Below are 27,621 nucleotides of genomic sequence, written 5' to 3'. Positions count from 1 at the left end.
CATGACAAAAATGTTTCTTTCCACCTTTTCGTTTATGAAGGAATTTTTTTTTATAGTGGCAACTCTAAATGATAGCTGACAATTTGATAAAAACATAAGCAAGGTTAATAATTTAAGCACATTCATGACTGTTTAAAAAAAAACCCCAAAACATTAGATTTTTGGATGCTAAAATGCCGATACTGAAAAAAATAATTCCAAGATTCTGTCAAAACGCGTTTCACAAATATTTGTAAGGGAAAATATGTTTGGACAGATAATCCCTTATTTTCACTTGGGAAGCAGAGAGAATGTGCCAGAAATGCAAGCCAGAGGAATGCCCTTGGCATCTCCTTCCATTTATATCACACAGCTGGGAGAAGGGAGAAATTGCCCCACCCAGATCACAGAGTCTAATAAACTGTACAAACAGCTGTCCCAGAGCTGATTTCCCCCCCTTATGTATTACACAAATTGGTCCCTCTTAAACGCTTATGACAATTTAGCGTTCCAACTTCAGAGCTGATTCTTCGTCATAATGTACTTACTTATGACTTTCTGAATAAGAAACAATCGAATGGGTTTGTAGAAATCCTGAGCCAAATCCAAACAAGCCACATACGGTTTTAGTGCGATATGTACCCTTCCTAGATATTTCAGTGTGTGGAATAATGAGCTAACTTGCTTTTATATGGGCTGTATTCATATATTGGACTACATTCTGGTTTCTTGGATCATACTTTGCAGAATACACTATGAATGTCTGGCTGCAATGTATTAAATCATAAGTCATAGCTAACAAACTAATAGAGATGCATTCATGCTACAAGCACAATGTAAAATCAATCACATTATAGTTTAGCACAGTATGTCAATCCAATCATTCATTCCATTTGTTATCTAGATGGCTTGTAGCAACTTATAGGAGGAAATATGTCTTTCTGCGTGTTTATAATATAGGCAGAAGATGGAATCTCAACAGGAGTGGCTTCTTGTACTGAATCTTCCTATTTTCGGTGCACTCATGTTGACATTTATTTATTTATTTATTTATTGGTTTGATTTATATGCCGCCCTTCTCCAGAGACTCAGGGCGGCTTACAATGCGTTAAGCAATAGCCTTCATACTTTTGTATATACCTGCTTAGTAGGGCTTTCAGCCCCCACTAAGCAGTGTTCTTTTTTATACAAAGTCAGCTTATTGCCCCCGCAATCTGGGTCCTCATTTTACCTACCTCGAAAGGATGGAAGGCTGAGTCAACCTTGAGCCTGGCGAGATTTGAACTTGCAGTAATTTCAGGCAGCTGGTGCTATTTAACAGCACTTTAGTCTGCTGCGCCACCAAGGCACCACAGACATCTGTGTCCGACCACTTTAGCATACAGTGGCACTCCTCAGATACCAGTCAGAATGCCTGATTCCAGTGCTTTAGGATTTCCCACAAGTCCCTACTGCAGAGTCAACATCAACCAACTCACACTTAAGAAAATGCATTTGAGACTTCAGTAGCTGTTCATCTCCTCTCATCTTACAGAATTGTCACAATTTTGGCCTAGACAATGTTAAAACTAAGCAGGTTGTAGACTAATTAGTGTTGGGTGGGGGACTGGCTGCTTGGTTTAGGCTACTCTAAATTCCCCTGAGATGAATTCTGTAAGTAAAAGTATTTATTTATTTATACTTTTTAAACCCCAAAATGATATACATTGTACATTTTCCTTATTTTTCCCCACAATTTCTTTGGCAGGCAGGTGAGAAAGTGAGTGGCCTAAAGTAATCTAGAAAGCTTCCATAATCAAAGGTGATCTCAAACTGGTTTCCTCATTCTTTTGAACAATTTGACCATTGTACTACACTGGTCCCAACAGAGACACCGTGGAGCTGAACTTCTGATGACTTCACGGACAAGCCTTAATTGATTTTTTGAAATTGTCCGGGGACTAATAGGACGGACACTGTCTTCTCATGGGATGTTATTTCAACTTCTCAGTCTAGTTTACAGCCCTAGGATTTTGTGTGATGGCCTTTCATCTAAATATGAATGAGAGAGATATTTACTTCTGAGATAATTAGTGCATTGGTTTAAATTCTTTAACAGATCTAAATTGACATTAAAATGAAATGGATAAACTCAGTTGAATTTAATAACTTTGTTCTAATCATAATGAAGATCTACCATGTTGTCTAACTCTCTGATGCAGCTTGTGACCAAACCATAACCCGATTTAAAGCCCTCTATCTACTGTATCTTCCCATTTGCTGCATTCATTTCACAAGAAGTGGCCAGCTGCAGGGGTATGAGCACAACTACTACTGTTCAGGCGCTGGTCTCCAGCTGCCAGCAAGCAAATCTGAACAGCAAACATCACACACTAAAAATATAGTTTCTTTCTTCGCTATTTGACCAGCGGATGAGCCCCATCCGTTTTGCCTACTTCCTATCTCAGCTGCACCTGAAGCAGCCTGTCAGTTACTTGTACTTCTTTGGTGCAAGAAATGCTTACAGGAAATGGCGTTCATCAAAACACCCCACAAACTCTGCCAAAGTACTCAGGGCTTTTTCAGCTTCTCTGTTCAGATCAGTCAGGGGTTAGGTGATATGGAGAAGGGAGTATGCAAGCACTTGGATGAGCTTAAAACAAGTTGCAATTAAGCTGTTTTTAATATACAAGCAATAATGCATTTTGCACAAACTGCTAACCACCAATGATTAAAGGTATTAAATGTAATTAGGGTTGCCAGAGAAACAGGAAGATTCATCTCATAACCACTGATATATTTCTGATACAGGAAGTGTGGCACAATACAGGAGCTGTGAGGGGCATATTCCATTTCATGGTTTGGTACTTTTTCAGTTTTTGAAAAATATGTTTTGCACTTGACAATACTATAGCAATTAAATCCAAAGAACTTCGTCTTATTCACAATTCAGTAACCAATTTGACTCTTGAGTGTCTTTTCTCTTCCTGTTTTTTTTTTAAATGAAGGATCAGTAGACAAGAACCTGTTTGATTTCTTTTTTTAAAAAAAAAAAGCTCAGCCCTTAACTTGAGACTCAGAAACCAGAATTCTCTCTCAAGTTGGGTATAAATAAACTAACTCACGAGAAACAGATGAAGCAGGGGATGGGAACACAGCATTTTATTTTGAAAAATAAAAGGGCTTTTCCTCTTCAATTTCTCTCTACTTTTAAATTAGGAATAAATGTGATAAACCAATTTATGAGAAACTGATGAGGCAAAAGATAGGAACATAATTTAAAAAAAATATTAAATTTTACCCTCGTTTCCCCAAAATTCTTAAAATTTTAATTTGGAAATCCAACTTTGTTCTTACAGACCATAACTCAATACACACTTACCTGAAGGAAATCCGATTCAGTTCAATGGCACTTGTTTCTGTATACATATAGGTTGCCATATTATTGCAATAGCTTACCACTGGTTTATATTTAAAAAGAAATTTGGCTCGGGAAGAAAGGCTTTTTTAAAAAAAAAGAAGAAGTATATTTACATGTAGGAGAGGAAAAAAAAATCCAAAAATTGAGGGTTGCTTTTGAGCAGTTTTAAGCCAAATCGGGCCATTAATCGGACAGATTACTGCCACTGTGTTAGTTTTTATCCTTCTTCCAACATTTTTTGAAAGAGACTTTGTTCAATTTCCATGGACTGTTGTTCAATGTTGTGACACGATTAAAGTCCTCCGCTTTCTCAGAGAGGTGTTAGCATGAGTCAGACACACACAATGCAGTTGAAGGTGTGCTTCTTGGAAAGCATGTCCTGCCTTCAATTCATTTTGCTTCCAAGAAAGGATTGATTTTTCACCCTAACTAGCATCTTTGATTACTCAAATGGGAATTAGCATTAATTCCTTCACATTCTTATTTGCTTTGTAGCGATGGGATGGCTGCCTTAAACATGTATTATCTACCCCAGGGCAAGATTCCCATTCCCAAACAGAGAAGTGTAATTTCCTTGTCATTGTGTTCACAAGACTGTCTCCATCATCCTCCCCCACAGAACCCAATATCTTCAGCAAAGTGTTTCAACCTTGATTATTATTTAGATTCAGATCTGGTGTATCCTCCATGCTTCTAGAGCTCAGGCCCAAGTTTTAATGAATTCCGCCACACTCCTTAGTTCAGAGACCAAATACATGCTTAGCAAGCACAAAGCCCCAAGCAGCCTTCCTGCTGGTACTGACAATGCTGAATTAGAGAAACCAACAACTTGCTGAGGTACAGGCTGCTAGCACCTTCCATTCTGCTGATCAGGACTTATCCTGGAGACATCTGGCAGGAGAGCTTCTTTTCAGTTAATTTTGATTTTTCAGAGACAAGAGATATATTACTTTGGGGTTATGAAACATTCTCTGAACCAGGGGTTTCAGTTACCACAGCTCAACCGCATTCTTTGAGGAAGACTGTTATTTGGCTTTCTCAATAACCTTTACAGCAAATAAGCTGCTGCTGCTGCTGCTACCCACTAACTGTGCCACGTTCTTTATCTCTGCATGACATGCAAGAATAGGCAAAAGCAAAGGCATTGTTTGCTTAATGGTGAGCAGCATTCTGGTGACTATAGTTGGAAATCTAGTTAGAACGATTTTGGTAAATGCTACCGATGTAAAAGTCACCTTCCTGCACACACCCCAACCTAAAAGGGCAGAGCACCCACTGCGTTCAAAATAAATCATTCTTAAGGCTTAGATGTCACAGGCAGTGGAGAAAGAAGCCTTTTACTATCATTTCATTTCAATGACTCATTATATTTAAGCTTTCTTAAGAAATTAAAACTGACTTAAGATAATGTTTTCTATTACATATAGAACACCATGGGCAAGATAATAGCATGTTCCAGGTCATTATGTACGAACCAGTTTGGTGATAATAAATGTGCGTGGCTCCTCCCTTTTCCTTGCACTATTTCAGAAAGCATTCCACAGCAAAACTGCTTACCTATCATTTGCAAGCCCAGCTTTTGAGGACTCTCTGAGAACTTCGTGTGTCATGAAGTTCTGTTTGTGGCACCACAAGGTTATTACCTGAGTCTCTCTCGTCTGCATTTGAAAAGCAAGCAACCAGGTTGGCCACTTGAACTGTATGTGTTGCAGCCAGGATCCCAAATGTTTCAATAAAAGGACTCCACACCACCTGTCATTTTTTGAAAGGTTTATAGACCTTTGTAATGACTGCATGACACAGAGTTTACCTTCCTCCTCCCTCTGGTTTCTGAAGGCACCAAGGTGCCTGTCAGGGGCTGAGGCCCTCCTGCTTCACAGCTAGCTTTTGCCATCCCGGCCTAGGCCAGCTGCAGAACATCAAATGCACTTTCCACATATTACCATTTAATATTTACATTCAAGCAATTCATAATAATTGGAAGCGTATAGTTTAGACATTTCTAGTAGCAGCAATTTCTATAATAGCTTTAGATGATTTGGGGGGGGGTTGCACACTGAGATAGAAAAATGTGTGTATGTGTGCATGTATACATATATACTGTATATATACATATATACACACACACACACCCCGTGTGTGTGTGTGTGTGTGTGTGTGTGTGTGTGTGTGTGTGTATATATATATGTATATATATGTGTGTATATATATATATATATATATATATATATATATATATATATATATATGAATGATGGTCCTGCAGTTTTACAAAAACAAGGAGCAAGGAAATCAAAAAGAGGTGGCTTTTAAAAAGGGAAGGAAAGAAAATATTCTGATATAGCTTTTTATATATATATAATATATATGTATTTAATATAATTATATATATATATAGGGCATTCTAGGGAACTCCATAAATCTAGGCTTTTTATATTTCATTATATAAATACCTACAAATAAATATAATTGCATGACCCACCTGGGGAGGCCTGCCTTCAGTTCAAACAATACATTTTTTAGCAACACCACATACAAACGGGAGCATGAACCACTGAACAAGTTAGCACTGTTAAAATATAATACTATAGAACTCTTCTCCCGTGAGTTAACTGGGGAGCCGGCACCCCTCGATGCATCCTGATGCCCGAGATTCTGGCAGGCGAAGAGCGCCTTGCAGGAAGCCCTGAAGGCTGAGGGGAAGCCTTGCACCCGACCCTCCCTTCTTCCAGGCAGCGAAGTGTGTTTGATCTCAAGAGGACCTGCTCTTTGCTGCTGCTCCGCAGTGCCAAAGAGTTTCTCCGGGTAGAGCGGTATCTTAGGGGAGGAGCCAGGCTGCCTAGGGAGAGAGACAGGAGGAAGAGCTTGCCCCTAAGCTCCTCACACTGTCACATATTCCTTAAAGGTCACTGTCAGGCAGTTTGCAGTCACATCCGTAATTATTATATTCCCAAAAAAAGGCTTGAACTCTTGCACGGGCTCCTCTTCCTCCTCCACTTCAAAGTGCTCCACCTGCTTTTCCGGCTCTGGCCTCGACTGTTCTGGTGACACTGGCACAATCTCCGGCTTCACCTGCACTAAGCCAAGCTCCCTGTCCCCCCGAGTCTTGACACAACGCAAGTCTATGGGCTCATCTAAGTCAGAGTCCAACAGGATGACCTCAGGCTGAGAGGTGGGAAAGGCCGGGGACTCGAGTTTTTCCGGGGCAGGAGAGTTCAGGGAGGTGGGGGCACTAATGCTCCGGGAAGTGAGGCGCTTCTTGCCACTCTCCTTGTCTCCATGGGGCTCAGAAAGGCAGCGTTTCCGGGAGCCACTGTAACTGGGTGAAAGGCTCAGTCCTGGGGTAGGGGAAGTCTGCTCCTGCTGGCTGGGATCCAGGGTCCAGGCAACCAGGTTGGGCTTGGTGGTCAGTTGCAAAGGCTGCTGCTCAGGAACAGGTGGTTCTTGGCTGGAAGCCGCTGTCTTGGAAGGGCTGCTTCCTATCTCAGAAGGAAGCTGACTGACCTCTGTGCCAGCTTTCCCTCTGAGAGCACTATTCAGCCACCTCTCCTCCCCGGGCTTTTTCCAGGACTCCTGCCTCTCCTCTGACGCTCTCTTAGTAGTCCTCTCCTCGGCCACCCGCTTCTTTGGGGGCTCTCCAGACTTAATCTTTACTGCCTGCATGCCATTCTCCATGTACTTGCTCATGACAATCACAATGCGTCCATTCTTATTTTTGTTCTTCACAATTTTCATTTTGCCACCAATGCCATTGCTGGTCACGCCGTCCCGGGGAGATGGTGTTGGTGGTCCTGTCCCATTGGAGAGGTTCTTCTCTGCCCCGTTCTTTCCTTCAACCCCAGTCAAACTCTTGATAGGATTCAGCAAACTCTTTGTGGAGCCATGGGACCACTTGTCTGACTGGGACATTAATGGGCTTTTGCTGTGCTCCAAGCAGGCCTGTCCTTGCTGTGGCTCCTTGTTGTTAGGCTGGTAGTGAGGTTCATACATCTTGGGGTCCGGCTGATAGTGGTGGTGCTTTTTGCTGTTCAGCTGATAGTAGTACTTCCCTTTGCTGTGCGACTGGTGTTTGATGCTGCTCTCCTTACTGTTGGGCTGATACTGATGGTGCTTCTTGCTGTTGAGTTCGTACTGATGCTGCTGGCTTTTGCCTGAGCTGCTGAGATCCAGCTTGGGCCTGTTCTCCATGGCTGGGTCCTGCAGGCCGCTGAGGATATTAGAGCGACGTGCAAAAGATGGCAGCTGTAAGTGGGGAGGAAAATATAGATTAGGAATTTCAGAAAAGCTTCTGGAACTGATCAGAACAAGCATCTGGCTTGACAGCTCAGAAGACTTTACGAAGACATGATAAAGGGATGCTCTTGCTGTAACCTTCCCCTGACAGAGCTATACAGGAGAGTAGAAGAAATAAGGCATTTTTTCACCCAATCATCCCTTTGAGCATAAATGCAAAAATACTACATGAGCAGCAAATGTGGCAAGGCAAGGAAAAGCAGCAGCTAGGAATACAGATGAACAAAACATCCTATCCATTGCATCTGCATGCCTTTTCTCTGGCCAGTTCTTCCTTGGCCCTTTGCTTTGCTAATCCTTATAACCCAACTAGGCATCATCCTTCCTAACTGCAAGGATTTCTGTTAGAGAAGGCAAGCCAGTGAGTTGTAGGCAACAGGCTTCATTCAGCTGCTTCCCAGAAACCCTTTTAAATCTGGAAGACACAGTTATGGACTTTCAGGATTCAGCCCAAGCCTGACAAATATTGTGCCATGTTAGAGTTTGCACTGGCCTTGAGGCCTTCTGAAGCTGTTATGAAGTGAGCTGGTTGTAAAAGACAAAGAATGGGTAGAACAGGGCTTCCTAAGGCATTTATAGTTAACAAGGCAAGTGTGCACATGGGTCTCTGAGAACATGATGAAATCAAGATGAAATTTTCCCCCTTGGGATATACACTAGAAAAGGAAGGGAATATTAATTAATTGAAGGAAAACAAACTAGTCACCAACAAAGCCTCTCTTTTTTTTAAAAAAAAAAAAGAGAAAAAAAACAAGTCAGCCTGTTCAGCAAGATTCTACCTTCAGGAGCCAATTACTTTCACTTTTAGTATAGATTATTTCATTTTACTCCAATGAAAGAAATGCAGCACAATTAATTGAATTTACCTGAACTACCAGTGGCTTTGGTTTTGGTCCTCGCTTGCGGTATCCCATAAGTTGCTCTTGCCTCTCCCTGAAGAAAGATTTAAAAAATCAACAAAGATACAATTAGAAATGTTTGACTTCAGATTTATGGACCACTATCATGCTAGTTTAATACAGACAGAAGATGAAAGTGACAATCCTAGGCAGACTTCCTGGGAATAAGCGTCACTGAATCAGTGTGTCTTTTAAGGAGAGACACATGGGGCCGCCCTGAGTGTTTAGAACACAGCAGCAGGAAGAGACTACAGGAAACACGAGGAAACACTGAAAGGTCACAGGAATTAATACCAGTCAGTAAGTATGGCTCCCTCAAGGGCCTGTGCTATAGAGAGCAATGACATCCAGAAATAAGCAGGAAGGGAGGGGCAATTATGTATTTTCATACAGCACATATTAAATGGGCAGATCAGAAAGTGGAAAAGCCAAGATTGGGGGAGGGGGGGAATTCTGTCATACATCAAAGACACAGGAATGAGCTACAATACAGGCATGCACACTCCAAATATAAATCACTAAGACAAAAAAAAAAGTCTTTTAAAACTTTTACGAAGACACAGGCAAGTCTGAAAATTTCTCCTCCCCAGAGTGTCCGGAATGTCATCAGTGCTGCTCAGACATCCAAAAGAGCCAGTTTAGATTTCAGCTATTTTCATTTCCTACAAACCATTCATCTATCTGCTCAAATTTCAATTGAGCAGAAACCAGAACTTCTTCTGAAGGCCTTTGCAACCTCGATTTATAAACTGGCTATTATTTAGTTAAAAATTTGAATCTGAACCTGCCAGCCAACTCTTGAGTTTACTGATATTGCTGCTTTACAAATATCCCCAAAAGTAAGTCCCACCATGTTCTATGAAACTTCTACCGCTACAGATATGTTCTTAGCCAAACAACCAGCTTTTATTTGAAAGCAAAGAAGCTTCAGATGTGCAAGGCAGCCCTTCAAATCTCCTGGAAAACACAGCTGCTTCCAGCCAAATAAAACTATTTAGAATATGAAAAACTATTCTTCACTTCCATTGCTTTGCCCCATTCACTCTTTGTCATAGGAAGCATTCCTCTAATACCAAATCTGTATTTTGGTGGTCTCCCATTCAAGAACAAACCAGCACTTACTTTTGAGGTCAGTGAAGCTGGGTCACATTAAGCAGAACAGTACTCAAGCATGCCATATAAAAAAGGCAGGCAAGGCTCCAAAAGACAAATCCAGATTTTGTACAAACAGCAATAATGCAATAGATTGCAGGAAACAGCAAACCAGATAAGCGGCCCAGAAGAAGAACAGGCTGCAGTGCTGTAGGAACTATCAGCAACAAGCATCCAACTTCCCACCCAGGCACTGCCAGGGCGGCTGCAGTGGGCGCTGCACTGGATGCTAATCACCTCATTAGGATTCATATGATAAGGCTCTTCTCCACACCGCAGCCTCAGAGGCCGCTCATTCGCTGACAAGGCGAAGGGTGGGGATTCTGCTCCCCCCTTCCGGTTTGCTTAACGGCAAATGAACCAAATTATCGACCTAATGCAGGACAGGGAAGGTCGTCTCCCCGACCAAGTGCGGCCTTTGCTCACCGCGACTGGCCAGAGCGCCACAAACGGGAGGAAGGGCGGGAGACGAAGCCACGTAAGGGGTGCAGGTTCTCCTCGCTCCCTGCAACTTAAGGACCCACGGTTCCCGACGCCCCCCCCCCCCCCGCCGCATTTAATCCTTTGCAAGGCCGAGAGGAATAAGGTTAGGTCAGAGCCTCCAAGCAGGCTCCGGCAACATTTTGAAAACGGGGGGGGGGAAAGGCAAAGAGCAAGAAGACCGTCGCCGCCTCTTCCTCAAGGCCTGAAGATGACATTTGCCTCGAGGTCAAGATCCTGCAGGAAATCAGGCGCGCGCAGCCAGGGACAGAGGCAGGCGGGTGTGTGTGTGTGTGTGTGTTCCCCGTGTGTGTTGTGTTGTGCTGTGTGCAGCCCAGCCTTTCAACCTTCGCGATGCTCCTCCTAGGCTTCCCCAAGCCCCGCCCGGTATGCATGCATTTTGCGAGCTGTCACCGAGACGGGGCCTCATGCGCGGGCACTTTTGCGGTCGCGATTCCACCCGGAGAGGCTTAGCAAAAAAGCTGCCAAGCGCAGAAGCAGCAGGACTCAGGCCGCGCACACCCCGCCGCCTCTCCCTTCCGTCACGTGCAGGCGCCACAAGCCAGCAGCGAGCTTAAACCAGGCAACTTCACGCTGCAAAAGGAAGTCCCGCCACGCAGCCAAGCAGGGGTTAAAACTGAAGTTCCGTAACATGCAGCGCGATTTGCACAAGGCTGCCACGCTCCCGCCGACTTGCCCTGCACAGCCGAAATAGGGGGCGTTTTCTTCCACCGCCGCGGGCTCCTTCGTGTCCCCCCACCACCACCCGCGCTGCAGGGACGACTGTTTGGAGGCTTCCTTCTTCTCCGATGAAGCCCGATCGGGCCAGACTTCCCCCGCGTCAGCAACCCCCAAGCTCCCACGGCGAGGCGAACTCACCTGTTTTGAAAAGCGATTAGCAGCCTGGGATCCAGGATATTTTCCTCCGGCTCCCACGTGTTATATCTTGCAAAAGATGAAAACATGGCATTATTGGACTATTGCAAGACATTAAAAATAGCTTAACTATTCATGCAGCGCTATTCGGAAAAGGAGCCCTTATTCGCAGACATCCCCTCTGTGCGGTGGGGCCATTTTAGAAGCTGGCTGTAATAGTCATCGCTCCCCCCCCCCCCCGCTTTCTAGGACCTGTTTCAAACTGCGCATTCAGGACTGGCGCTAACCCGAGGAGGGGGATGGGTTGGTTGGCGGGAGGGAGGAAGGTTATGCCGATCTGTTTATTTAGTGCAGTTATTATTCCAGAGGAATTCCATGCATATTATAGAGGACGGGGTTCAAAGCCCCGCCGATCCCCTCAGGGAGCCGGCCAAAAAGACTCCCAGGCTTATCCCTCCCTCCGCTATTTCTAAATCTGACGGCCCCTTCTCTCCCCCCTTCCCCCCCCCCACTCCCGGACAGACTCCATCATTTCAGACTTCAACCACCCCTCCCCCGCCCCGCTCCATATCCCTTAGTTCATTTGCAGCTCCTTCGATCCAGCAAAAGTAGCCCAAGCGGAGGATTTGCTCAGGTTAAATGCGCAGCTTCACTGCCAGCAGGACAGCAACCTGGTGACAGTGATCGCCTTTCGCCGCCCTCTTCATCCCGAGTACATTCAAGGATTTCAAGCATGGGTGTTTTTTGTTTTTCTTTTTTAAATGGGTTTTCTCCTCCCTCTCTCCCTTCCCCCCCCCGCCCCCGATCTCCGGGGCTGCTCGGTTCTGCAATATGGAGCCTGCTTTCCAAGGGAAAGGAGCCATTTTCTGCAACTGCTGCACATCAGTCCGCCTTGCCTTCCTCCCCTGAAGCTGCTGGCTCTGCACCACCACCCCCGGCCTCTTTCTATTCTGCCGCCTCCCCAATTAATGAGCTCTCCCTTTTTAACCCATGCATAAAAACGAAGGCACTTTTGGGGTTCCTGGAGCATGGCAAAATATTCGCGGGGGGCTGAATCCGACATGGGAGCCCGCGTTAAGGACAGAGCCCGATTCCCTTCCCGGGACTTACTTGGAGGACCATCCCCTCCATTTGACGAGATATTCCGCTCGGCCCTGCAAGAGAAGGATAAAAGATGTCAGGATCCGGAGAGATTTCTGGGAGGCTTCCTTCAACCTCCCTTCGGCTGTTCTCCAGTTTCCACCCTTGAGCTTCAAGACTGGCTGGTCGCTCACCTTCCGCATTCGCTGCTTTTCGATGCTTTCCACCGCGAAGACATGCTCCCCCACCGCCGGCAGCTCCATTTTTGTAGAATTGTTCTCCGGGGGGGGGGGGGGGACAACGGCGCGATCCGGAGGAGGGGAACCGGGGCTTTGCGTCCTGCAGACAGACGACTCTTCCTCGCCACTCACTTCGCCTTTCCAGACGACTGAGCTGCAGCCTTTCGCAGCAGCGCAACTCATGCAAATCCTGCTTGGGACGTCAGAGGAGGCGGGGACCTCACTGCCTGTCAAAGGGGGACGCGGCTAGACGATTGGCTCGGCGCTTTCGAGGGCTGGTAAAAGGGGAAAGGGAGAGGACTTGAAGGAGGAGGGGCTGAGGAGCGGCTTTGCCTCCCCCCCTTCCCTTTTGCAGGCGACGGTGTGTGTATGCGTGTTAGCAAAAATTTGGCTGCTCCGTTGCTCAGCAAACTACCCTCGGTCCCCTCCCCCGCCCGAAGTGCTTCCATGCGGGCAGTGCCAGGGTCGAATGCAGTCCCAATGTAATAGCAGGGGCAGGGCCATGGAGACCACCCTCTGCCTGGTCCTACCCGCGTGATGCAGCCCAGAACCCCTGATTTTCAATGCCGGGGACCAACCCAGGAGGACGAAAAAGTTAACTGAAGGATTAAGCATTTACTTCAGGGGTGCTTCTGGGTGGCGCTGTCAGCAAAGAGGACCGTCCGCAGAAGCCACGGAAGCCCCAAAAAGCACCTAATTAATGTTCTTATTTCTGTGTTTACTTTCCCTTGCCACGGAGTCCTCCTGCCACGGGAGAAGAGCTTTTGGGGTGACTAATGGCGATGAGTGTTTGGATTGGAAGCTCTGGTAACTTTAGAGGGTAATCCCGGGACAGATTGCGGGTTTTGGGGGTTAACTTGGAAAATGCAAAGTCCTTTGTGTGGGCTTTCTGACACTTTACCTTCCCTTTCGAGAGTCAACAGTTTCTTCTAGTTCGCCGCGGAATTAATTTAAGTCTTTAAATCCGGATTAATCTCTTGATACATGCATAAAATAATTCGTCTAGCTGCGATCTCCTTCTAAAGAGGCCCCTGGGCTTTCATTTTCCCGAACATCAGGAATATCTCTTCGATTATCACACCTGATTAGTGCAGCTCGGCCACTTTAACTGACGCCGCGCGCACAGGGCGGGAGAGAGGGAAAAAAAAGTCGAAAGAGAGGGGTGTGACGAGCTCTAGGAAGTAGAGTGGAAGGTGAGCGGGAGAAGCTGGAAAGGCGGAGAACGGGCAGGATGCCAAGGCGGCAGAGATGGGCGCCTGCGTTGATGCAAGGGTTGCATTATCTGTCCTCGGGTCTCGATCCCACGGAAGACGCAGGAATGCAACGCGTAGAAGAAAGATAACTGCCTGAGTTGGGTCTAGAGAGACTATGGAAGCCAATTAGCTGTTGATTTGGGGAGGGGGGGGCGGACGACACGCTATGAGAAACGGAAAACGGCAATCTGGGATTGGAGGGGGAGGGGAATACCACCTATTTTCCCTAAAATCGGCATAGATTTTAGGAGCGACCAAAATAAATTGATTGGTGAAGAGCCGAAATTGTTAACCCGGGAGTTAGGCAAAGAAGTGGGGGGGGGGGAAGAATCTTCAGGGTACTGCGGAGCAATCCTGCTACAACTGACGGGACAGTCAGCAAAACGGAGGTGCCAGGGAAAAGCTCCATCTCTAGGCTAGTAGTGGAAAAACGGAAGATCCCAGGAATGCCCTTTTCCGTCCGGGATAACTTTAGAGAGTAATATATTTAAATGGGGGTGTTTTATGGCAGAAACCCATATAATTTGATGAAAGATTGAGTCAGTCCTGTGGGCAATGCGAACAGGAATCTACCGTAGCTATTTATTTCACACAGGCACAGCCAACACACCACAAAAGGCGCAGGCACTCCATATTGCACTGATTCTCGAAAGGGCGCAGGACAATTCTTTTCCAAGATCGTATTGCGACGTGTCAACGGGAGTTGCAAAACAGCTTCGGGTCTGCGATCAGGTGGAATCCACACAGAGTCCAGAAAGCGCATTAATCTAAATAAAGGGGCGGATTTTCAATAGTAAGGGAATGGTCCTTTCCATACCACCTGAAAAATAGAACCCGTGGACATTTAAGTACTGAATTACTTGAATCCAGGCTGATCTCGCTCCAAGGAACCCCTAATCTGCATCTATGTTGGGAAAAGGAGTTGCCGGGAGGCAGGCGTCTGGAGTGGAGGGCGGAGACGCCCGCTGCTTTTCCAACACATTCAGCCACTGGAAAAATAACTGGGTTTCGATCATTCCTCATTAGCTATTAAGCCCCTTTGGCTTCAAAACATAAGATAGGGCGTTTAAAATGGTGAATTCACTCTTCATTTCCCCCCTTTCTATACATATATTTCTCCGTGCGAATGGCTGGATTTTTTTTTTTTAAAAAAATTCTAGTTCCTCGGCAGTGCGCCCCCTACTGTCGTCTATCACAATTCAATACCGTTCTGCTATCTGAAAACTTAATTTAACTGGGGGGAAATGTCAAAAAACCCGAGAATCAGAAAGTTTGGTAGAAACAGAGCGGGTAGATGACTTATATAGGATGTCTTCCTGTGGCCCTTGCAAAAATGTATAGAGTGTGAATTTGGGCTGCCCAAGACTGCAATAGTCAATCATCTCAAATCAGCGTTAATGTCTACCCCGTCCCGTCTCACTCTCAAGACGGACGAGGCTGAGTTTACGTGGGCTGCCCTTTTCTCTCTCCAGCGTTCGTCCGCAATACCTTCCATAGATGCATCTCAAATCTGAGGGCCCTTGGCACATTTTAAGATTCTGACCCCTGAGTGCTATCTAGCGGTGAGGATGCTTCAGGTGGGGGGTGGGGAGGGGGAGGCTGATGAAGTATTCAAGTCAGCTCCTGGGAATCCGCCCATTTGAGCTCAGGGAAGCTTGTGCGTGAGTAGCTCTAGCCCTGCGGTCTATAAGATTTCCCCCACTGTTTATAGATACCGTTTGCAAGTATGTCTGAATTCAACGTCATAGACCTCTTCTTTCTTTGGGCGGACCGGCCTGATTTCGTCAGCTGTGGGCAAAAGAAAAGGTAGACGTGGAACATTCTTACCGCAGCTTGAAATCGGAGAGAGGATTTTGCCAGGTAATCTAATGGTTTTCCCTTTCGCTTCCAAATAGCCCAAACAAAATGAAATGGCAGAATGATTTGAATGCCAAATGGCACACCTTTAAAACGGCTACACCAGACTCTTTCATTCATCTCTTCCCCCAAATCTTTCTTTTAACTGATTCGTCCCAAGTGGAGTAATTTAGGTAGGGTAAAGATTCCCCCCCCCCCCCCGGTGTCCAGTAGAAGCCCCAACTTCTGCTGGCATGCTGACATAGACTCGCTGTTCCGTCACTAACATCCGATGTGACTTAATCTTATACGCAATCCTCCAAAAGTTGGAGAGAATCAAGCCTGCTGAGACGATGTGTTGCCAGCTGATAGGAAACGACCGAGGGAGGCGGCTGAAAAATCGGTAATAATTTAATGGTACCAAAGGAAAAATGGCTGCCTGTGTTGGAAAAATACAACCGTCTCCCCTCCCCACCGCATGGTAATAGGCACCAAAGGATTCCTCTATCTTTTAGGAGCTCAGCCTGTTTCAGCAGCCTCTTCCCACATCGAGTCTGCCTTCTTTCCTTCCCTGCGCGTCTCATCCACAGTCCTCCCGGATCGCCCAGCAACAAGAACTTTAGCAAGGGACCGATCGATAACTTCCTGAGTTCACTTCAGCCTCTTATTATCAGTCAGTTTCTGCCAAGGAAGCGTTCTTGGTCTAGGATTCCGGCAAAATAGACTCTTAGTCCCGATCTTTTCTCCTATTTTCTGCTGCATTCCTGCTGAGAAACTTAGGCTTTAGGATCCATATTATTCTCACCACTGCGTTAAATCGGCTTCCACGCTGGATCTCTGCTCTGTTTGTAGGTCTCTGTCTCAATTATTTCCTGGACCATAACCTTTTTTTTTTTTGGAAATCAGCACTTAAGGGAATAGCAGAATCTCAGCTAGAAATCTAGACACCAAAGGAAAAAGGTAGCCGATGATTATGCGCTAACATGGGCAGAATGTATTTGTAATAATTCTCCGCCTAGAGAAGTACAGGGATTAGCAGCTGTTAGTTCAGACTGCCACGTTCAGACATACGCACCGAATTGGGTTTTGCACGTTTTGTGGCTATCAACAAATAGGCACTTTGTCCTTATGCAGAAATAAGCTCTGAGTTTAATGGAACTTCTTTCCAAGGAAGAATTCTTAGGAGAGCGGTCATAAATGGACACATATGCATCCACCTTAAACTCCCCCTAACCCTTTCAAAAGCGAAATCTCTATTTATTGAAGCTTGTCGACTGAACCAAGGTTCCAATTCAGAAATATCGATCAACTGCTCTGTTTAAAAGGAAGCTGTTCACACCCCGAACTGAGCTGCTGTGTATACTTGAATGCAAATTCCATTACTGTTGCAAAAAAACTTTTGCAGTGGGTGAAAGAAACAATTCGGCAGGTGTCTTCATTAGACCGAAACGGCGATCGCCTCTGATTCTGGGATATCTAGGGAACCTCAATTTTGCCTGGAAGCAGCAGGTAACCCGCGTGGCAGTTTTTGGGGGTTCGGTCGCTTGTTGAATGGTGGTTTCGCAGGATGGTCCGATGTGACATCTCAGAATACGTTGCTGGTCGCTTCCAGGCCAAACAGAACAGGCCAGATAGGGAGAAATGAATGGCAAGGACTGAACCCCGTTTCCACCAGGACCGGCTTGGAGAATTGATTTATAAGAGTCTGGGCAGGAGCGATGGAAACGGTGCTTAAAACGACGCTTCCATTTAATGCAATCCGCAAAAAGTTCGCCCCCTTCAAGCGGATTCCCAAACGCGGCTGCTTTTCCTCAGACTCAGCTGTAAAAAGCGAGACCGAATCTCCGGTCTCGAAGAGTCCCGGGCTTTTCCTTGTATCCCGCAATCCCAGGATCCCCGCCAGCGACGCAAGAAACGGCGCCGGCTCTTCTTCCCGGCCGGGAGCTGCCTGGTCTGCCGGGAGTCGAAGGGGTTAAGCTTTCCCGCATGCAAATGAGGCCGGAGTTGGCAGCCACGTGTGTCGCTCGCGAGGGGAGGAAAGCCAGCGCCGATCGTTCCCTGCAGTCCCGGTCTCGACCGCCGTCCGCTGGGACAGCGAGTGGCTCAACAGCGGCCTGGCTGAGCGGCGGGGAAACGCTGCCAATCCGTTCTCCGCCCCGGAGCCGAAGGCGGGATAGCAAACGGGAGACAAGGCCGCGGATAGTTCTTGAGGAAACGCGCGGGAAGCTGCCGGGCCTCGCTAGCCGAAAGCAGCTTTGGTGACTTTTGTTAGAAAAGATAACACCGCTATGGAATGAGGGGAGGGGGAGTTTCCCGCCATTTAATGGGGAGGTTTACGTTTGCAAGGTCACTATCTGATTGCAGGGTTATGGGGTGCTTTGAAGAAAAGCACACTCCATCAAATGTATAATTGGATTTTTCCAGCTTTCTGGCTCCTTCATTTAATTTAATTTAATTAATCATATTTCTATGCCGCCCAACTCCCTAGGGACTCTGGGCGGCTTACAACAGAAATAATACAAACAGTGAACATAATTTAAAAAAAAACATTATAAAAGCATTTTAAAAACATTAAAAACACAGGCACACCATCCATGGCCGGATCTCGCAAGATTGAGATTTATCACAAATGAAAGGCGTTTCTGCGAAGGCCATTCATACATTCAGGAAGACATGCATGGTGATTAGATGTACAGCTCTAAGGCTGAGCCAGCTCTAAGGCGCGTTCTTTATTAATTTAATGGGTCATCCAACAACTGCTGATTCAATAAGTATTGACCACACATATTGAGTTTCCCGGATTGTGGCATCCTCCATAGTGCTTCATTTCCCAAATTTATCTTCTTCATGGCTTGGGCATCAATGATGGTGCCACTTTAGACTGCACTAGTGAGACCACACTGGGAATACTGCATTGAGTTCTGGTCTCCATGCTACTAAAAAGAGCTAAAACCTTAAAAAGAATACAGAGAAGAGCAATAGAGATAGGCTAACCCATATAATGTACAGTTGAAGGAAGTAGGTCTAGTCTAACAAAGAGTAGGACTAGGGATGATATAGCAGTCTTCTAGTACTTGAGGGTCTCTCACAGAGAAGGGGAAGTCGACCTATTCTGCAAAGCACCAGAGGGCAGGACAAGAAGTAATGGGTGGAAGAGCATTAAAAAGAGAGCCAACCTAGAATTGAGAAATTTCCTCACAATGAGAACAATTGTAGAATGCCTTACCACCAGAAATTCTGGGTGCTGCATCACTCTAGCTTTTCAAGAAGAGATGAGACAACCATTTATCCAGAATGGTAAAAAGTTTCCTGCCCAAGCAGGAATGAGACTAGAAGATCCTTTCCAGCTTTATTACTTTTATGTTCTAAGTTCTAATATATTCAATCCAGAGTTTCCTTAATGTCTGGTTAGCGATATGGCAGGTAAATCCCATTGTCTGACAACAGTGTCTGTAACAAACCCCAGTGATGTCAGAATGGTTACAGGAGTGTCAAATTCCGTAGTTATTTGTGTCATGTTTGATGCTAGTACATAAGTTGTGGTATTTTTGTGATGTCATCATACATTGTCATCCTGTCCCTACTCGTTGCCCATATTGGCTAATTACTTAAAGGGGAGGCTATCTCCTCACACATCCCAAATACACCCCTGATTGCGCCCTATAAAAGTCACCTGACATTAGAATGCTGAGGTGTTATGTGGGAAGATTCTGCCTGCTTAAGCAGAAAAAAGTAGTTATTTTCCAGAATGGGATTGGCGTAAAATCGTGGCTTGAAGAAAATAAGGCCAGCATTGTAACCAACCAGCCCACAAGCAATAGTTACTCCAGATCATGTTTTCCAGCAACTGATACTCAAAAGACACATTACCTTCAATGCTGGAAGTTTATGCAAGTATTTCTCTAATTATGACCACAATTGAGTCCAAAATTTCTGTTTTTAAACAAGGCAGTTGTTAAGTGAGTTTTGCCCCATTTTACGACCTTTTTGCCACAGTTATTAAGCAAATCACTGCAGTTGTTAAGTGAGTCATGCCATCATTAAGCAAATCTTGCTTCCCCCTGGTCGGAAGCCAGCTGGAAAGGTTGCATATGGTGATCACATGACCAACTGTCATAAATACATGCCAGTTGCCAAGCACCCAGATTTTGATCATGTGACCATGGGAATGCTACAATGGTTGTAAGTATAAAAAATGGTCATAAGCCACTTTTTTCAGTGCCATTGTAACTTCAAACAATCATTAAATCAATGGTTATAAGTCAAGGACTGTCTATGTGTATTGTGTAGTTATGATATGCTTTCTCCATTTTCTTTTAAAGACATTGGGAAGCCAAGATCCATTCCTACATCTTGTAGCAAGAATCGCATAAGCTTACAAGAAATATGGATCAATCAGACAGACATAGAAACGTGTTGCTTCTCTAAACATGATCCCTGGAATAACGAATACAATTACTTGGTGATACTAGAGAGCATTTATAATTAATGCTGAATTAACTTTTGCCTGTGTTTTGTGACACGTCAAAACAAGCTAAGCAAAACAATCTTCACACACACACATACACACACGCACCTACCCACCCCAAAAAATTAATTGGAGCAAATTCAATAACCATGCAACTAGTTGCATTAGTTTTAAAAGTCCCCAAAAGATAACTATTGTTACTCTGTTATGGCAACAAGTATATTGAATCTTGTGACAAATGCATCATTGTGTAAGGGTCTCTAGATGATGTATCTGTGACCAGTAATAACACAGAACAATAATATTAATATAGATATTTGCAATTATTTAAAAAATATTTTGGACTTTCTTCCCCTTTAGTTACCTCTTTTACTATCAAATATTAATGAAGGTTGAAGATATCCCATTATTCACTAGTTGGCATCTTTTAAACATCTTCCTGTTTAATTCCTGACAATGATAGTGACAGACCTAGAATTACCAGGGGAGGAATGTATGGAAGAAGCTATCCATTGATACTGACAAGCGTGAAGGCATTGCATGGAGACTGGCGGAAACAGAAAAATGATGAAAAGATAAGGGCAGCAGAGTTGTGCTTCATGTACCGTGTCCTGCCTTGAGTCAATTAGCAGACACATCATCGCACAAAGCAATGGGTCTTCCAAATGGGTGTGGAAGACTCAGGGATATTAGTATCCATAAAAAAAAAACAAGCTTATATTTTCGTCCATTAAATATGCAATCTTCTCAGTGGAAAACTCTGGTGAAACAACTGGAGGAAAAGGACAGATATTGTGACAAGCCATCACTCCCCCTCCCCTCACTTCCCCATCTTACATTAATTTGGAGAGTAGCTTGTTTAGTTGTGTATGTATTTGAGGTATGTTTTTGAAAAGGGAGAATGTAATGGAATAAAATGTCAAATTTTTGTGTATGTGCGTGTTTAAGTAAAGGCATGTTTTCAATTTAAATTAATAAATTGAAATAGGATTCCAAAGAATGAAAATTCAAGGGCAAATGAACATGAGTTAAACCAGTGTTTTAAGAACAAAGTTGTTAGCATAAATTTCAGTAATTGTCAGCAATAAGAACTAAGACTGTAGTGGTGGGACAACTTGGTGGCAGAACACCTGCAAAAGATCCCATGTTTAAATCCAACATTTCTAGGAAGACTTGGGAAAAACAAGAACAAATCCACAAACCAGAGAGGGATTATAAATTTGTATTGATAAATAGAACTAGATGGATCCCTGGTCTCTTAAGCTATGTTCTTTCATCACTTTTAGAACATTGCAATATTTTGATTATCACAAATCACATTCTTAGTGCATTAAAGTCCATTGGTGAGGAAATGACTGCCTTTGTAACTCAGCACTATTCATAAACACTACATAACAAAATGATGTTAACAACCTTATTTAATTTAAAATTATGTTACAATAGCAGAACAGAAAAGCAGATAAAACGTTCTTGAAAACAATAGAAATTTTTTTGTCAATCTAAATTGATAAAGCAGAAACTGCTTAAAACGACCTGAATATTTCAGTAATATTTTAAGTATTTTGGATCCAAATAATTTATGGATGCTAAAGTCCAATAGCAATAACCTGACCTGTGCTTAGAAAAATATTACATTCTATGATAGCTGAAGCTTCTAGGCCGCATTCAAGGGCAACCTTGAAGCACATTATTAGAGAAAGAATAGGAATTGACAGCAGATTTTAAATTGGCAAAGGTTTTGCTAACTCATGAATCGGCAGATAATATTTCAAGAGATAAGAGAAAAGGCCATATATGTGTGTTTGAATAAGGTACTGGATTGGAAGATAAGAGTTCTAATGCTATTTAACATATGGAAGCCAACTGTGACTCTGAGCTAGTAAGTCCTTTTCAATCAAAGGAAGAAGGCCATGGCAAAGCCACTTCTGAAAACGCTGCCAAGAAAACTGTGTGGACTTGCCCAGGTAGTCAGCAGGAGTCAAGACTGATTTGAAGGACAAAACAAACTTTCTTACACGTACATCTACATATAGAAACAATTCTATAATGCAATAGTTTAATGTCATAAAACCGATGTTTAATGCATTAAGGCAATGGAGGAGGAAAGCATTATATATTAATTTCCTGGTCTAATTTTTCATTGTATGAGCAATTTACAGATATGTGCATGCTCCTGGGTTTATGATGGATCAGACGGGCACGGTTGCAAAGCATAATTTGGATTCTTTGCCTGAGGCATAGGATATGTTGGGCTGGGTCAGATCCCATTCAAAGTAATGCAGGGATATTCATTAGATTCTATGGAAGGGTGATACACTGTAAAATAATAAGAATTTTTAAAAATAAATCACTTGCACCCAACAATCTTGATGCTGTCAGACAAAAATTCTAATTAAAAAGAAAGTGTGTGTGTGTGTGTGCATGTATGTGCATGCATCTGTTAATAAATCACCAAATCAAGTGGATGAAAGAAAATTAAGTAGAAAAGAAAGGACTGCCACTGAATGATTTTTCGGTATTAGACAGGAAAACCCCATTTTCCTGAGAGTGAACAAGAACAGGAATCTTAGTTTGCAGTTGGAAGAGGTGGGTGGAGATCATCATTTGTGGACACCTTGGACTTTCAGCTGAACAAAGACTCTGCCTCTGCACTGTCACAGACCTGAACCAATAAAAACCAAACTGATATTACAATTTTGATTTCCCAGAGGGCCTGAAGGGGCTTAATGTAAGAATTATTATCCATTGTGAACAGAGGCTGATATAGAGGACCCACAGGATATGGCAGGGCTGGTTTCTTAAAATAAAAGGATCAGTGCTTTCTTTAAGCAATGCTAATTTTTCTACCGACATGTTTCTGTTGAGAATTTGTTAAACTCCTTCTGAGACGAGAGAAATTCTTAAATTTCTCTATAATCCAGGAAAATACATATGCATGTATACTTAGCATACACCCTAAGTCATTGGATCTAGATGCACAGACGTTGGTATATTTGCAGGTCTGTCTGTCTGTCTGTCTGTCTGTCTGTCTGTCTGTCTGTCTCTCTCTCTCTCTCTCTCTCTCTCTCTCCCTCTCTCTCTCTCTCTCCCCCTCTCTCTCTCTCTCTCTCTGTGTATGTGTGTGTGTGTATACAGGTAAAGTGAAATTGTACACAAGAGCCTTTCTGCAGGATCCACCTTAGTCCTCTGAATTTTAAATTCATGATCACATCTCACACAACTCACCATTTCCTCTTGGGTGGCAATGCTCACCAAAGGGCCAGTTAATCACTGATATATCATCATAATCGTCATGATCATCATTCTAGCCATTGTCTATTCACTGTAGGATGAAGGCCTCTTCTGCATATTTCATACACACACACACACACACACACACACACACACACACACAACACGTTAATACACTTGAATTTTTTGTGCTTCAGAAGAAAAAATATTTTTCAGGTAAAAATACAAGGGAGAACTAGTCATGTACAAAAGCAGAAGAATGCTGTACATCCCAGTATTCAGTAATAGAATCATTCCATTCCATATGGAGTCTAAATTGCTAAAAAGCCAGTGCTGTATGACATACAGATTTTGGCAGGACTTTCATCCGGCTTCTTTTCCCAGACTGATTGGACTTAATTTGACAGTACTGTAATGACTACAATCAGGCTTATAATGTGTCTATTGGCTTCATTGTATCTGAGAGTTTCATGAACTTTTGCTTTATGACATCCGTCTCTTGAAAAATATACCATGATTTCACAAGGAACCACAGGAAAGCCACATTCACTAGAACAATGCTTTTATTTATCTTAATAACTAAGAGGTATTATATTAAGAGAGCCAGTTTGGTCTAATGGTTAAGGCACTAGGCTAGAAAGCAGGAGACTGTGAATTCAAGTCCTGTTTTAGCCATGAAAGCCAGTTGGGTGATTTTAGACCGATCACTCTCATTCAACCCAACCCAGTCCACCTTGCAGGGAAAATAGGAGAAAGTGTTGGATATGTGTGTGCCCAACTTGAGTTATTTGTAAAAATAATAAAGATGGAAATAAACAAATAAACAAATAAATATCTTCCTGTAAAGAATATGATACAGAAAGGTTATAAATGAAACACAATAAGCCCTTGATTCAGACAATCATAAAATTATGTAATGCATAACTGTTGTATTGTCTTAACCAAGAGCCTTCTAAATCTTTCTTCTTTAATAAAGGTGGGCAGATATATGACTATTGCCTCATAAATTAGCTACACTTCTTGTGCACTTACAAAAGAAACGGTAGTTATAGGCACGCTAGAACCTATTTTGAAGTAAGCATGGGTAGAATTATATAATCAGAAAACAATGCCAGACAATCCTGGGCATGTCTGTTTTTTCAGGAAACAACTTCAACGGAATTTTCACTCAGGGAAGTATATACAGGATTTTACTGAGAGCAAATACAATAATGATTTTCTATTTGCATATAGAACAAATCAGATCAAACCAACCTGATCTTACTTTTTTTGATAGTGTAACCTCTTCAGCTGACCATAGGAATGCAGTCAACATATGAACTGTGGCTTCAGCAAAGCTTTTGCCAAAATCTCCCAAGAGATTTTAGTTGAGAAACCAGTAAAATGTGGGCTGGATTATGTTACCAGTAGATGAATACTGAGTTCTTTGAATCATTATATCCAACATGCATACATCAATGGCTGTACGTCAGGCTGGAAGGAAGTGTCAAGAGGCATAATGCAGAATTTAGTGCCAGAACCCACACTGTTCAACATATTTATCAATGGTTTAGACAAGAGATAGGTGACACTAAAATAGTGGAGCAGGTGGATAGCAAATACTTTAGACCAGAGTTTCTGGATTCAGGAAGGTCTTGACCCATTATTATTATTATGGTTGGTCACACAGTCAACTGGATGTTGAGAATGGATTTGGCATTTTTATCCACCTTTTAAGTCCTTCCCGAGGATCAGAGATAGGCAGGTATTGTTGTTTGATAGTCTTAAAGGTATTGTCACAAGATGTAAACTGTTCCAAGAAAAGTTGGCTTCTTGCAATTGACTGATTTTGTCAATTCTGATAGTGTTCAAGTGGTGCTCTAGATGTTTTGGCATGGCATCCAAGGTGCTTATTACTATTTATTATTACCTTTAATAATTACTATACTTACTAGAGCCATGATGGCATAATGGTTAAAATGCAATATTGCAGACAAACTTTGTCCATAGCCTAGAGTTTGATCCTGACCAGCTCAAAGTTGACTCAGGCTTCCATCTTTCCGAATTTGGTAAAATGAGGACCCAGATTGTTGGGGGCAATATGCTGACTCTGTAAACCGCTTAGAGAGGGCTGTAAAAGCACTATGAAGGAGTATATAAGTGGTGTTGATATTACTATTATTATTATTACCTTTGCTTTTTGCTTGTTATGATTATTAATTTGAATGTATCAACTGCTGAAATCCAATGGAACCTGGAACAATTGGCAGAAGGCAGTTAAAAGGACTTTAATTGAGACAAATGCAGAGTACTATCCTTCCAGATCTTCCAGACTCTGTATCAGATTATGTACCAGTACTAGATTGTGCTCTGCTGTACAGAGTGTATATGTGCAGATTGTCTTCTGGCCCATGAAGAAACTTTAACCTTCATCTTATATCTTGTTTTTTCAGAGAATAAAATTTCACTGTACTCCTGAGTAGTGTTTTCAGCAAAAGTAGAAAAAGGTTGAGACTATGACCTAGTAGTGTAAGATCTTTCCTTGTAGCTTAAGACCCCCTGGTTTATTTTCCTGATTTGTCTTTTTGAATTGTAAGCACAGCATCTATGTACATCGCTCCACTGTCTTTGGACCGATGGTGGGTTGCCCCTGGTTTGGACCGGTTCTATAGAACCGATAGTAAAACTGGAGGGAGGCTCCGCCCACCGACCCCAACATCATCAGAACGCTTCTATGCATGCAAAAGAGCGCACGCAGCCCTGATGCAAACCAGTAGTAAAGGTAAGTAGAACTGACCCCTGCTTTGGAGGAGGGGGTAGGGCAAAAGATATGTGACTATTGTGCCTTAGGAAAGACAAAATGAAGGCATGGGTGAAGGTTTCTTTTCTCTGTGATCTCTGAAGGGCTGGACTACAATTCCCATCACAACAGCTTCTTGATCAGTTACCAAGTTGTTGGGAATTGTAGTAACTCTGCTGGAGAATATTAGATTAGGGAAGACTGTTGCAGCTTCTCACGCAAGAGGCAATTTCCAGCATTTTTTTGGGCCAAGTCTAAAAATGCACTGAGTTCTTTGTAATCCTGACACCCCTTGGGGGGGGGGGAGGTATCTTCTCCCGACAGTAAATCTACCTTTATTCTAATTGGTTGACATGTATAGAAATGACAGCTATCTAAACATATGGAGAAAAACTGAAACACAAGCATTGTGAAGAATGAATGAGCTGGATTATTTTGCCTATTGCTGGCAAGATCCTGAGGATATTAATGGCTAAGGGAAATTATCTGACCTTTTACATTCCAGATATCAAAAGGTAACATTTGTTTTCCATACATTTGGCTTCCACTTTTCTTCGTGCGTTTGTCTTCGTCAACTCTCCTTGGACATGTGCTTTTCCATCTGTTTTCTATATCCCGGGGAAGAGCCCTGCAAAACCTTGACTCTTAATCAATACAATCATTAGGACTGTGCTGCAGGTGAGCTTCCCACATGTCTGGCTTGGTATTCTGTCTAGACTTTGTGGGAAATCATCTCTAAAGAGACAAGAACAGTAGCTACCAACTGCCAGCATTGCTTCTTCAGTCCATAATTGTCTGCATGGCTCATATATAGCCCACCACTACTTTACCTCCCTCCTCCCTCTGTGGGCAGGCGATTAAACAAAGCGGAGGGCATCTCAGGGCTGCAGGACTTTTGGAGTGACACAATATTGTTCAGGGGTTCCCCAATCCTCCCCCAGATCAGGAGCAGGTATGGTGAAATGGCTTTTTCTGATAGCACCTTTGCAGTGTTATGTAAAATCATGGCAGGTTTTTTTAAGGTTTTGAGCTTATTACAAATGTCCTGTCTGAAGTGGGCAACACATCTGGATTGTTCATTCCAGGTATAGACATGTCTTCAAATTCAGTCACTTTGCTTTTATAGTTGTCTGTCAGACAGCTGAACAACTGCCGACAATAAGCTCAGATGACTGTTCAACTAAAGTATTAGGTTGGTCTTCATGTGTAGCCCCAAGACATGTGGAATTTAAAAATAAAGTGATTTATTGTGGCATAAGCTTTGAGAGATGAGACGTTTCCTTGTTGGTTAATTAACAAATTGATAAAATAGTTGATAAGATGGAGGGAGGGAGACCCACTCTAGGACCAAATAATCACGATATATTTAGATATATAACTCATATTTAAACTTTAAAGCTGTATCCTGAATGTCACAAATTGCACTTTTTATATTTCATGGCTATCTGGCTGATGTATATTTCCTCTATATCTATTTAGAGGTAGGTAAATACGCTAGATAGCCAAGAACCATTCTTTCATGGGTTGAATTCTGCTGGATCATCCTAGTCAAGAACATATAGATATGCTATAGAAAATATGTCAGCCTTTCAGGTATGGCACATCCAGTGGTGGAATTCAAATTTTTTTTACTACTGGTTCTGTGGGCGTGGCTTG

The 27,621-nt window shown here is 43.3% G+C and overlaps 1 protein-coding gene across 1 annotated transcript; it reads right to left on the bottom strand.

The window, feature by feature from the left end:
- Positions 1-5,939: 5,939 nt before the first annotated feature.
- CBX4 (chromobox 4) lies at positions 5,940-12,674 on the bottom strand. The gene is made up of 5 exons (XM_034412816.3): positions 12,354-12,674; positions 12,190-12,233; positions 11,083-11,148; positions 8,539-8,605; positions 5,940-7,621 (listed from the first exon to the last, which is right to left on the bottom strand). The coding sequence occupies exons 1-5, from the start codon at positions 12,579-12,581 to the stop codon at positions 6,260-6,262; spliced, it is 1,767 nt and encodes a 588-aa protein (XP_034268707.2). The 5' UTR covers positions 12,582-12,674; the 3' UTR covers positions 5,940-6,259.
- Positions 12,675-27,621: the final 14,947 nt, after the last annotated feature.

The sequence above is a fragment of the Pantherophis guttatus genome, chromosome 2 (genome assembly GCF_059756535.1).
Source record: "Pantherophis guttatus breed Tessera chromosome 2, ASM5975653v1, whole genome shotgun sequence".
Lineage (NCBI taxonomy): Eukaryota > Metazoa > Chordata > Lepidosauria > Squamata > Colubridae > Pantherophis > Pantherophis guttatus.
This window is presented reverse-complemented; position numbering and strand designations above follow the sequence as displayed.